At 40.7% G+C, this 12,743-nt stretch overlaps 1 protein-coding gene across 4 annotated transcripts in view; it reads right to left on the bottom strand.

The window, feature by feature from the left end:
• Positions 1-4,707: 4,707 nt before the first annotated feature.
• The window catches only part of PDGFD (platelet derived growth factor D), a 140,440-nt gene continuing 132,404 nt past the window's right edge, over positions 4,708-12,743 (bottom strand). For all 4 annotated transcript variants that reach the window (XM_058863924.1, XM_058863938.1, XM_058863931.1 and 1 more), the window contains one exon: positions 4,708-8,142. In XM_058863924.1, the coding sequence (XP_058719907.1) occupies positions 8,008-8,142 (135 nt within the window). In that variant the 3' untranslated portion in view covers positions 4,708-8,007. The remainder of the gene's footprint in view (positions 8,143-12,743) is intronic.

The raw sequence follows: 12,743 nt of genomic DNA, 5'->3' as shown, positions 1-12,743 counted from the left end.
GCTTTAGCACGGCCTTTTAAAATTCCCAGCATTTATCTACAGGCAATGCATTGCCTGTTTTATGATGCATGTAATTGTGAGGCTAACACACAATTTTTTAAAGAGTAAATAACAATATTGTGTGTCAGCCTTCACTTTGACAAGCTAAAAAAATTTCAGGTTGTTTCTTTGGTCAAACCAGTTGTCAAGAGTTTACCTGCATGCTCCTGAAGGTCAATGTCAGTGGGGATCAGACATTGCAGTTTGTGTGATGTTAATCTGGTTTAGTGTCAGGATGCTGTGGAAAAGGCAGGAGGTGTCAGTGGGAAGAACAGTTCACTTAGCAGATGCCTCAAATATGGTTTATAGGTGGGTTACCACTTTCAGCCGATAGGTGGGTTATTACTTTGCCAACTTGTAGCCACTGTTGATTATTCAGTAGGGTCGTACATGAATATTCAACATGGTGTTTTGGAAACTAAAAACAAACTGCTGCCTGTAAACACATCAGCCACAAGAAAACTCCCTCAGCACACACCAACAAATCATTCTAAACATGCTGTGACTTTTTTTTAATGTATAGGTTTGTGTGTCCATGGGAGCTCTGGTCTATTCAAGGAGTACCCTTTGGTCTCTGTTTTTCAATAAGTGCTTTTGAGAGGGGTAAAGAAGAGCAGTTTGGTATTTGATGAAAATTGCCTAGCTTCTAAAAATGGTTGTCAGACAGAACTCAGATAAAAGAAAAAGCTCTTGATGCTGGCCATAGCTCATTGCAATCAGCTATGATATTAAAATTCAAGGACTAGTGTTCATTTGCTCCTTGAATTAACTTTATGAAGGACTTTTCAAGGGATACTTCCATGTTGATTATTAAAATTGCTGACTCATTCGCTCCTGAACATTTCAGGTACACTTCAGCTGTATTTCCCAGTGAAACTAATTTGCTTACCTTTACTTGTCAGGGTCTTAATTTGGACCCAAGTGTCTTTATTTTAATTGAAAAAAACAATTAGTCTTCTTCATGCAAGCCTACATGGCTTATCTTCATTTAATAATCAGTTGTGTAATTGGTGCTCAGATACAGTTTAGCTGAGAAAATTGCAGCATTTTTGCCTGTGTGGGGTTATTTGAATACTGAAAGTGCAGCTTCCTATAATGCGATCAATTCCTTGAGGGCACACAAATCCTTGCCTGACCTTTTGAAATAAATTAGCAACAGAATCAGAGGGTTGATATTTTGATGTAAAGGTTGCAATGAATGCCATCTGTCGGGTATCAGAACAGTTTAATGAAGGCCTCTTACATCAGGTGCTCTACAAGTTCAGGAAGATGCTCTGGGGCTCTGTTCTGCATCTGACCTGTATATTCTGGGAAAGCTGGACAGTTTCCTTTCCTGTGCCTTAATGAGAGAATCTGTCTGGAAGCTACAAATTAACTGTACCCTCCAGTCTTTCCACTACGTATAAAGGATCTCTGTGATGGCTTGCTGAACACTGTTAGTGGCTCCTGAGTCTGGCAGCTGGATGGAGGCTGCTGCAATCACCCTCCCATGATGGTCCCCTGACAGTGACCATCCCTCCCTCCATGGGGTGATGGAGACCCTGTACTCTTGGCTTGTGGTGATGGATATCCCCCACCCCTGAGACTCTCCAAGGCAGCCTAGAGTGAGAATGTTGGGCTCTCCATTGTTGTGGTGAGGTGACTAGGGCTCCCTCCCATGCCATGTGTTCCTCTGCTCCTTCTCAAGCACTGGTAGAAGTCTTTAGTCATGTAAGCCAAAAAATAGTTGCTGTACCCTGGGGGAAAAAATCCTCCAACGTGGATGTTTGGCCCTTCTCTCCACACCACCCGAGATACTCTTTCTGGTCCTGGAATTTACCATCCTGGTGATACTTTTGGATATATTTGGCAGAGAGAAAGGCCTGGTCATCACAGACTGGAGAGCCTTTCATGAACCACAGCCCTCAGTGGAGACGCAAGGGTTCATCAGACTTTTCTCTGTCTCCACACAATTGGTCAAAACTAATACTTCACCCTTCCTCTACATAAAGTCTAGGAAAAAGAGGTGAATCTCCATCCTTGAAGAAATTCAAAGCCCAACTGGACAGGACTGAGCACAGCTGTGGTGCTGTAGATGACCCGGCTTTGAACAGAGGGCTGGACAAGACCATATCCAGAGGTCCCTTCCCACCTCAGCCAGCCTGGATTCTTCAATGTAAAATGGTTCCCCATTTTGGGGGAGGGAACCCTCTTTCCTTCTGTAACACATCCAAGTGGAAGTACAGTATTACCAAACCAAATGATTTTTTTAATTCTTTGACAAAAAGTGATGAGAATGGAAGAACACAGAAAGATTTGACAGAACTGCATTGATATGAAGGGTGGTTCTCCAGACCACCTTCATCTCAGGAAGAGTAAGCTGATTTCAGACTGAAATGAGAGAGCTCATTTCAGTGTATCCCTATTTGAAATGATACTCTCCAAACACAGAACAAAAAGGTTAAGATGTCTGTTCTTACTATTTTTTCTAAGGAAATGCAATGAATGAAAGGCTTTTTTCTCATATCAAAGAATTTGACCCTTTATGTCAAAATATTTGAAGGTACCCAGTCGTTTTTATCCTGTTTGCTTTGTGCTAGTTCTGAAACTGAAGTTCTTTCAAGTGAAGCAGAAATCTTTGTCAGCTTGAAATTGGAGCATCAACTACACTGTTATTACATAACTATTTCCATTTTTATTAAAGCATGTCTGTGCCACAGCAAGTTTCTATAAGCAATACATAAATGAGGTTTTGAAACTCAGTTTCAAAGAAATCAGGTTATATAAACTCAGTTATGAAATACAGTTTTTTGCTACAAGAATTTAAGACCATCTTAGTCAAACCAATTTTAGAAGACAGACTGAACCTAGAATATTTCCCTCGTATTATTCATGGCAGAACATTTACCGGTTTGGAAATTCCATTTCCAAATGGAATTTGGAAGAAGTATTTGGAACTAGATGATCTTTAAGGTCCCTTCCAACCCAAGCCATTCTATGATTCTTTGAAAAGAAATGGAAAATTGAATTTGGACTTCGAACACTTAATGCAGATTTACACAGCCTGTCAATGAATGACCAAATAAACTATGAATGTTATGTATTTCAGCATATTTGAAGATTGTCAATAAACAAAGTTAAAACTCCTAGAATGAAAGACAGGAATACTGATTTCTAAATTTTCATTAAGTGCTGCACTGGAGTCCCTGGGAGAATAAGTACAAATTGAACCTCTGCTGAATTTACATTACAGCAGTGTGTATGGGCAATGCACTCTGGACAAGAGCAAGAGAAGGCTTAACTGAATTTACAGGCAAGTATTTTTTCAGCTGTTACAGAGCTTAAAATTGGCTACAGGAAGTTTCTGTGTTCTTCAAAAAGGAGAAGATGAATGTTTAAAAAACCCACTACTTTTAGAAAAAGGTGATAGTGAGTTCCTGAATGATGTTGTGAACCATAGACTTCTACAGAGAAAGACACACAGAGCTGTGCTTTCCAAGTTTCAGATTTACAAAAGCTTTCACTAGCACACTCCTTGTCCTGTGAGCATAATGACAAATTGGTGTTAGCTAGCCATTAGTTACAGAGGTGTGTAGCAAGGCACCCACCAAGGTGGGAGGAGTTTTATGCCATCCTTGAACATTTTGCAGTTGCTGAGTCGCTCTCTAGGAAGTGTATTCCGTGCATTTCCAAAGGGCAAAAAATATCTCCTTTACCTGTTAACTATGGCCCTGTTCACTGTACACAAGAGAAATGATTCCTTTGTTAGAAAATGTCTCTTCTGACTGCCTTTTTAGAAAAAAAAAAAGGAAAAAATACACAGTAATTTTTTTTCTCTGAGTAACAAGGACCAAGCCAAAGGGGATAAATATGATCATCTGAATGGCTGTTTCAGATCAGTAGCATTATTGTACAGAAAAAGGTGCTCATGCACGAGGACAGACTAAAAAGCTGTGTTCCCAGACTACTGTATGCTATCTGCATTTCCCTTATCAGACAGGGGATCTAGTTCGTGAATAATCAATTGGGAAAAAATTTCATGTTCTTATTCAGTCCAGTGAAGGCCTAAGGCAGCTTCAGCTTAACACAAGAACCTTAAATTGAAAGTAGTTACCAAAGCTTTGAAGGTTATTATTTGCTGCAACACAGCTAAAATTGCTGCTGGCAAAGCTGGAGGAAATGCCCAATCTCAGAAGCAGAGCTCAAATTCACCCAGCTTGAGAGGCCCTAGGCTTCTTCAGCTGCCCTGCACACATTGGGTGCTTAGCTCTGCCCTTGCTCAGGTGAGACAGAGCTCCTGCAGCAGCTTCCTCTAGCAGGAAGGAGCAGCTATAGCAAGACAAGTGTGGACATCTCTCCTGGAGCCAAGCCAAGCCTGCAGGGGCTGAGATCAGCACCAAATATGGCGGGGTGCCCTAATCCAGCTCTAAGAAATGCTGTGCTGCTGTCACACTGCTGCTGCTCCACAAGGAAGCTGTCAGCTCTGCCAGCTCAGGGGTTCAAACTCAATTATCCCAAAACTGAGCTTTGGTCCTTCCCTGATGCTCCTGGGAACGACTGCTAAAATTCAAAAGGAGACCTTGTGAGTATGGATGGTGTCATGTTGTGGAAATGTCTTTCAGTAAATAACAGGTTTTACTTCATCCAAATATGAATAATCACTCAGAGTATCTTCTTTCAAAAGCAGTATTTATTTTTTCATCAAGATAAGACACATTACATACTGCATAAAGTAAAAAGTACTGCTAGGAAAGCTGCATTTAACTGAGATAAAAAAAATATACATAGATTGCACTTGAGAAAGTAGGCTCTATCCCAGAAGACTATAGTAAATAAAAAGTTGATGAGTGGTTTGAAATGAGGACTTTTTCTGAATTGCCTTTGAAAATATATTTATTTTGGGGGCTTCCAATTCCACCAATAAAACGGATTCAAATTAGTTTTTTTAACAGCTTTGCTCTGTGTTAGTTAAAATAGTATGCAAACAACATAACTATTCTACAAAGACAAAAGTATGGAGATACACCTTTGCAATTTCAGCTAATAAATAAAAAGGAAAAAAATTGCTGATATTTGGGTTCACCAGGGTCACTCCATCTGGGGACTTGGGTTTTGGGGAATTTTTCTTAATTCACATGTATGTTATCATCCCCACACTTCCACATGAAGCCCATCCTTGACCCTCCTGCACTGACTGGGACCATTGTGTCTGTATGGCAGCAGGAAGCAGTGAATGGTTCCATTAATTAGTAAGTGTCCCAGGAGTAATACTGTAAACTCTGTGACAAGCTTCACTTGTATTTAAGAAGGTAAACACATCATTAAGCAAGAGGGTTGTTTTGGTTTTTTTTTGTATCTGATTTTTTTTCTGTTGGATCCTGGCATCCACTGCTGCCTTTATCTAGCTCAGTTAGCTGAATTGTCAGCTGTTCAGTCTTTAAAAGGAGTATTCATACTATCTACCTCTGTCTATTCCACTCAGATGTCCAAATCAAATTTCTACTTTCCTATATAGACAAAGGAGAGAGAAGAATGCTCCCAAACTGGGTGATTTTAACCCTTGGACTAAGGCACACTATGGGAGAGCCTTTCCCAGTTGCCTCTGGGGGTAACTCAGGCTCCCAGAGAAGGCTGAATCCGCTGATCAGGAGGCATAAGCATCCCTCACAACACGTGGCTGTTGGGGTGAGAATTAAAGGACCACTCAGAGCACAAAGCCTTGTGAAACCTGTGTGTCCTGCAACCAATGCTAACTATGAAATCAGAGTGCTTAGGCATGACTCAGTCAGAGACACAAACAGGAGTGTGGTATCTCAAAAACAATCCGTACTGCTCAAGTCTTGCATGCAAATTTATTCCAAACTTAGCTAGAACTTATGGAAGGGCTGGGTCAATCTTGTTATTAATCTAGAGACAGAAAAAGGACGAGATATTCTTTAAATAGTCCTGAACTACAAAATTAAGGTGGTAATCTCTGCTTACAGGGCTGCTCTTTAAATGTGAATTGCTTTGAAAAATGATGAATCACTTCCCAAGTAAGTATTCAGGAGCATTTTTAAACAGACATCTGGGAGCCAGAGAGGAAAAATTAATATAAATAATAAACCCCCCACACTTTCTAAATCTCCAAGGTTACAGTACAAGAAAGAAAGTAACACAATATTTCTAAGGGATCTTTCAGCAAAGTTTTGGTAAAATGATAAAAAAAGCACTTACAAAATACTTAAGCTGATGAAGAGGGAAAATGAGAACATTAGGGCACTTTAGTAACAAACCTGTGGAGTACTAAAACATACTGGTTTGAAGGCCTTGTATTTTATAGTACATGCTATTTTCCACTGATTATAATGCATTATTGTCAACCTACTTCACTCTTTCAGAGACAAAAAGACAAGAGCCAACACAGACAAGATGAGTTGATGCAGCCTATGTCTATTATAACACATGAAACTTCAGCCATTAAATGTGCCACCCTATTCCCCCTATTACATTCATGATCAATCCTCCAATTCTATGCAAAACTTAAATCTGCCTGGTTTTTTACATTTTTGGAGCAGCATTCGAATATCTTTAAAGCTAGTTTGGAAGGATTTCTTTTCTTTTTTCAGCTAGAGCACTTTTGTAATAGTTTAAAAGGCATAGGAAGCTATGCTGTAGCTTTTAAAGTGCTAAATTTATTATTTATTATTAAATTTATTATTTATTAATATTCTACTGGAAGTTAATAAATGATGCACATTTTCCATGACTGACAGACATTACTTAATGAGTTAATATGCTTCAGCAAAATGCAATCAAATAAAAAAGAAGTTCACTGTCAACACTTTAACCATGGCAATACACAGGGCTGGAATGAGACAACTAACCTCAGATAACTAAGATTAATGCATATATGACAAAGTTAAAAAACAAATAAAGAAACCCCAAACCAAATAATGATAATTAAATCTCAAACACGGTTTTGTTTCCCAGTAACACAACTGCAAAACAAATCAATATTTTCAACAAACAGGTGCCCTATCTTCATCTCCTCCACAGGAAAGCACGGCGCTCCTCGAACTGCTGCGAGGAGGATCCAAGGGGAGACCTGTCTCTCCCTTCTTGTGTAGAGGGGGTTCCTCCTGGGCAACTGTGGGGCCACTCTGGGCAAGGGGCATGGATCCAGGTCAGGTAGGTAGTGATCAAAATCAGTTCCAGCCCACAGGCATCTGCCTGGGGAGCTGGCAGGAGCCCCCTCGTGCAGAAACACTTGGGCAGTGGCTGCCATGGAGCCACCAGGGCAGAAGCACCAGCCTCTGCATCCCCTACCATCCTCAGTGTCCTGGCTTATGCAAAGCATCTACTAATTTCAGCACACGATTTGCTCGAGTACGAACAGCGAGATTTGACTGCGCTGATGTGTAATTTCATGAAATGATGGATTTTATGCATTCTATCTCACTGCGTTGGGCCAGAATGCTGGAAAGTTCCCTCCCAGAGTGGGGAAAACCATTTTGCACTCCTTCAGGCTCAAATTCTCTCTTCATTTATACCCACCATAAAATCCTACCTATCATCAGGAGAGCTGAGGAGGTAGAAATAGGAGCAGAATTTGAGTGTAGGAACTGGTGAGTGAAAAACAAACGCAATGTTATTTCATTGCTGGCTACCACAAATACCTACATATCTGGTATTTAAATTCAGTGGGCACTGTGTGTCTAAGGACTGCAGCTGAGCTTTTAAAATCTCAACCCTCAGAATCTAGCTACAGATAACCACAATCCTAAATTCTTGGATGCTGATACATAAATGTATGATATATCTGTTTAGTTGCCATGACATTAATCAGCAACAGCAATGATTTTTGCTAATTGCAAAGGCAGGCTAGTAGCAAATTTCAAATGATTAGTGAGTAAAGGTCCTCAGAGCAATCCTGCTTGAAGGTAAATGTCCATTAAGATGCAATTAGTGTGTCTGGCTTTTTTCTTTTATTTCTTTCCTTTTCCTTTTTTATCGGGGTGGTCTTGAACTGCAGACACAATCACAACGCTCATGGTGATCCAGCTGTATATCTACCAAGGACATGTTGTTCCTGATTCTGCCTCTTCTTCTGGCATGCCCAGCCTCAGGGATGAACTTCAGCACCTGGGAGGATCAACAAAAATGCATTGAATTAGAAAACTGAATTAGATCTCTGTTGAGATCTAAGGCTGAGAACGTTGGGGCCTCAAGGGCACCAACAGCCCTTAATGGCCCTGGCCAGCATTAATTTGGACACATTTTTGATCAATTTCCAGATCTTTCTTTGCACACTGACTTCCTGCTGTATTGTTTGTCGTGGAGCTTGGACAGATTGTATTTTTTCCTATGTCAGGTATCTTTATATCGTGCAGTTTCCTAACCATGTCCAGAGTTGCTCCTTTGCATGCAAAATATCAAGCATGTTTCCTTTGGCTCATTTTTGCAGTCCCATACCTATGTGAGTTGTCCTGTCCCTCCTCTCCCTTGTACAATATTTCATGAAATATGATGAAATTCTTAAGAACAAGGAACATTTCTTTACACAATCTGAAATTTCTGAAGCACTTATCATTAGAATTTGTCCAAAATTTTAATAGTTGTGAAGGACAGAAGGAGATGAAGGAGCCTGCACAAAATATGTGTCAGATACCACTAATTTTCCATGGAATCTAAGTTTTGTTGGCTTACCTTAAAAATCTCTGCCTCAACCTAAATGATTTCTGAAGAATTTACTGTGAATAATGTCAAGCAAACAAGAAAACAGAACTACTTCCTAGGGAAGTATACATCATAATAGACACTTCTGAAAAAATTCTATCTAGTCAAGATGGTCTCAAGACCCCTAGGAAGGGGGTTGTAGGTTGTAAGAATGAGCTAGCTTGGCCATGTGACTGCTAGATCAGGTGGATTTCTCTTGCTTGTTCAAAGAGGGGAAGATGTCTGTTAAGTGCATGACCTCCCAGAGCCAGTGGCCAACTGGGAAGCAGGACCCACCACTGAAGCACCCACATTTCACACCATACAAGAGTTGAGATGGTTTTGGAAATAACAGGGAATAATGGGCTGTGTGTCAGATCAACAGAGTATTAGCATTTTCAACAGAATTAGAAAGTCGCAGAAAGCAAATGTGAAGCACTTGCCAAAGGACAACCAGAGATGCTGTGCAGGGTGGGTGGGGAAAGGCAGGCAGGTTAGCAGCACTCAGGCAACACCATTTGTTCCCTGCTATTAATGCCTTGAGGCTGGAAAAGGCATTAAAAGTGATTAAAAGGCACAAAAGTGATAAGCACTGAATATAGTCTATTATTTTGTTCTCCCTTTTGTGATGAAATTCATATTTAGCCTATGTGATACTCAGAGGAAGGACTGTGCCTAAGCAAGGTATAGACAGGCTGCTGTACTGTTTTGGGAAAATAAAATTACTTTGCCCTGTTAGAAATGCAGAAACATCTAATTTTACTTTTTTCTTAAAGCTACAAATATAGTATCTTTGAATTTATTTCAAACATTGGCTGCATCCATATATGCAATAAATCCTCATGGACATTAGGACAATTGGATGTATCACACTGTCATCCCAAGCACAAAGGAACTGAACCCAAACAGGTTGCTGCAATTATTACAGAGCTAGAAATAGACTACGTCTTCAAAGATGCTTTTTTTAAGAAAAGATACTTTTAAAATCAAGTACAGATGCTGACACTGAACCCATGATAAGTTCCTTCTTTAAAGAAGTCTTCCAGCAAAATATGACAAATCCAGATGATTGGCAATTTGTAAAATCATGGGTAGGTAGATCTGATTTCTCCAGCTGAGAGCAAATCAAAGTATGCAATGGGATGAGAGCAAAGATGTGGACTGTATTTAAGTTAACAGACCTGACAGTTATTTGACAGCTTGGGGACTTTCCCTGTGTTTTATATCAAGAAGAACAAGCACAGTATATAGACTTTGCTGATAAGAAAATGAACTGTCAGGCACTTCCTCAGACAAGACACGAGAACAGTGATTAAACACAGCTGAAATTATCAAATTGAATCCTTTAGGTGGGAAAAGACCTCTGAGACCATTGGATCCAACCATCATCCCAGCACCACCAAGTCAACCACTAACCTCTGTCCTCTAATGCCACACCCCACATGCTTTTTGAACATTACGGGAATAGCAACTCTCCCACTTCCCTAGGCAGTCTGTTTCAACGTTTTACCACCCTTGCTTTGAAGAAAATTTCCCCTACATCCAGTCTAAACCTCCCCTGGTGTTGTTATCTGGGTGAGGAGACTGACCCCACCTGGCTACACACTCCTTTCAGGCAATCAGAGAGAGTGATAAACTTCCCCTTGAACACTTCTAATTCAGCCTAAACACCTCACATGTAAGACTTGGCTCCAAACCGTTCTCCATCTCTGCTGCCCCTCCCTGGATTTAAAGTGTGGCCTCAGCAGTGCCGAGTCCAGGGGGACGGTCACTGCCCTGCTCCTGCTGGCCACACCACTGCTGATCCAGGCCAGGATGCCATCGGCCTTCTTGGCCACCTGGGCATACCCTGGATCATGTTCAGCTGCTGTCACCAGCACCCCCAGGTCCTTTTCCACCAGGCAGCTTTCCAGTCACTGCCCCCAGCCTATGGCACTGCCTGAGGTTGCTGTGACCCAGGGGCAGGACCCAGCACTTGGCCTTGTTGAGCCTCATATGATTAGTCTCAGATTCACTCTGTCCAGATTCCTCTCAAGAGCTACTTTAATAGCTGATCACAGAACTGATATTCAAAGCTGTCTCACACCCACCTAATAGTTTTATTTTCATCTAAGTACAAGGGAATTGAAAAGAATGTGGAAGTAAGGCCATTTTTGGTGACCACAGTAGATTGAAGACAACCCTTTATTCTGCAAATACCTGCTGTTTATTTACTACATAGTCATATCCTTAAAGCCGAGGAACTACTGAATTAATGAGAACAGTTCAAATAAATTCTGTTCAGGAAATTTTGTCACTCATCTTTTGATGGGATCAGTAGCTGTAAGAAAATATGTATATGACAGGTCTAGAATGCTCAAAAGTTTGTTTTTTTTTGTGGGGGTGGAAAAGAGCAACCTTGTAGTTTTCAAATGAAAGGATCAATGTCTGTCACTTCTCATCAAATTGCAGTGCCTCGGCTACTCAGATCATTGCCTCACAAAGAGCATGTAACTACAGTCATGTCCCTCTCATCAAACACTGAGTAAATTATGGTCATAAAACTATTAAAACAATTAACATAAAATCAAGACAGATTATTCTGCTTCTGAGCTGGATTTGGTGCTTAGAGTAATATGAATAGAAGTGCAGCAGGGCATCTTATGAGCACATAGTCCTATAGGAGCACATCAATATGCTGGATAGCATTTTACTTTGTAGATGTGCCTGAGCACCTGAAAAGTTTCAAAGTAAGTTGACTGTAGCCACCACATAACTTTCCTTGGGGGAAGCAGTGTAGGAAATATAAAGAAAATGCATACATGTGTTTCTTTGTCAGTAATATAGCTCATTCATCATGTATTGAATTTGGATGCCAGCTTCTGAAAGCCTCCTTAAAACGAGATCAAAACCATGACAAAAACCAGAATCTGGAAGCTGAAGCCAGAAAACCTTCAAGTTTTGAAGTCTGACTTAAGTCAGGACTACTCCCCACTTGGATAGCCCTCCAAGGAACTGGGGGGTTTCCAGCCTGTTTGAGGACTGCCTTTCCAGGAGTTGTATGGTACCAGTTTGGGTTGTGCTCTGGGGGCAGCAGGTGCTCTCCAGTTGCCTGTGGAGCACAGGCAAGTCAGGGCTGATGGCCCGTAAGATCTGTAAGAACACTTCAAGATCAGGGCTGAGGACAGCAGAGTGGCAATGACTGCCAGGAAGAGGATCCAGCTGGAGATAACCTGTTCACCCTGATCCATATGTGGCATGTCTCCAGCAGAAGCCGCAATAAAGCAGCAACACCAGAGCATGATTCACCTGAAACACCCACCTTGGTGGGGCTAGCTCTGGGGACTAGGAAAGGAGCTCAAAGCTTGGACTCACAGTGTTAGATGGGTAGAGCCAGATGAGGTGAACCATCCCTTCAGCATTTGTTGACAGTCCTAGACAGGTGTCACTGACCCTTGAAGTCAGGCAACACTTAGCCATGACAGTCCATTATGGCTGATTTCTGTTTTATTAAAGAGCAAAGAGGGAGAGCAAACCCACTCAAAACTTAAAGAAAGTTCCCCACAGGCATTTTTGACTTACCATCTACTTATTAGTCACAACAGTAACATTTTTTTTAAATTTTTGACCAGTATTTTAAGCACCAATAGAAAAATGAAGCCTCACTCAAAAATTGGCTTTTTTTTGTCTTTCTGATTAGCTTAAAAAGCCTACAGAAAATCAATAATATGACTATGGCAGACCCAATATCTAATTAGGTTCATATTCTTGTGACAGAGGATGGTGAGCAACTCTGGATGCTATTTTAGATAGTGAAATTTGTACTTTGCAGAACTTATTTTAAAATTCTGCCATGCAGCATTATCTAATCTCCTTCTGCACATCTAAAAATAACACCATTCTAGCATGCAAACCAAATTATACTTGTCTGAGATTCATGAAAGAGGAATCATCAAAAGTGCAAAACATTCAACACAGATCCAAGTTCTGATAGACATAAAAAATCTTACTTCGCAGTTTCTGAAAGTTATCTAATCCAAAGGTCACAC

The sequence above is a fragment of the Poecile atricapillus genome, chromosome 1 (assembly GCF_030490865.1).
Source record: "Poecile atricapillus isolate bPoeAtr1 chromosome 1, bPoeAtr1.hap1, whole genome shotgun sequence".
NCBI lineage: Eukaryota > Metazoa > Chordata > Aves > Passeriformes > Paridae > Poecile > Poecile atricapillus.
The sequence above is the reverse complement of the archived record's forward strand: the minus strand, read 5'-3'. Positions and strand labels throughout refer to the sequence as shown.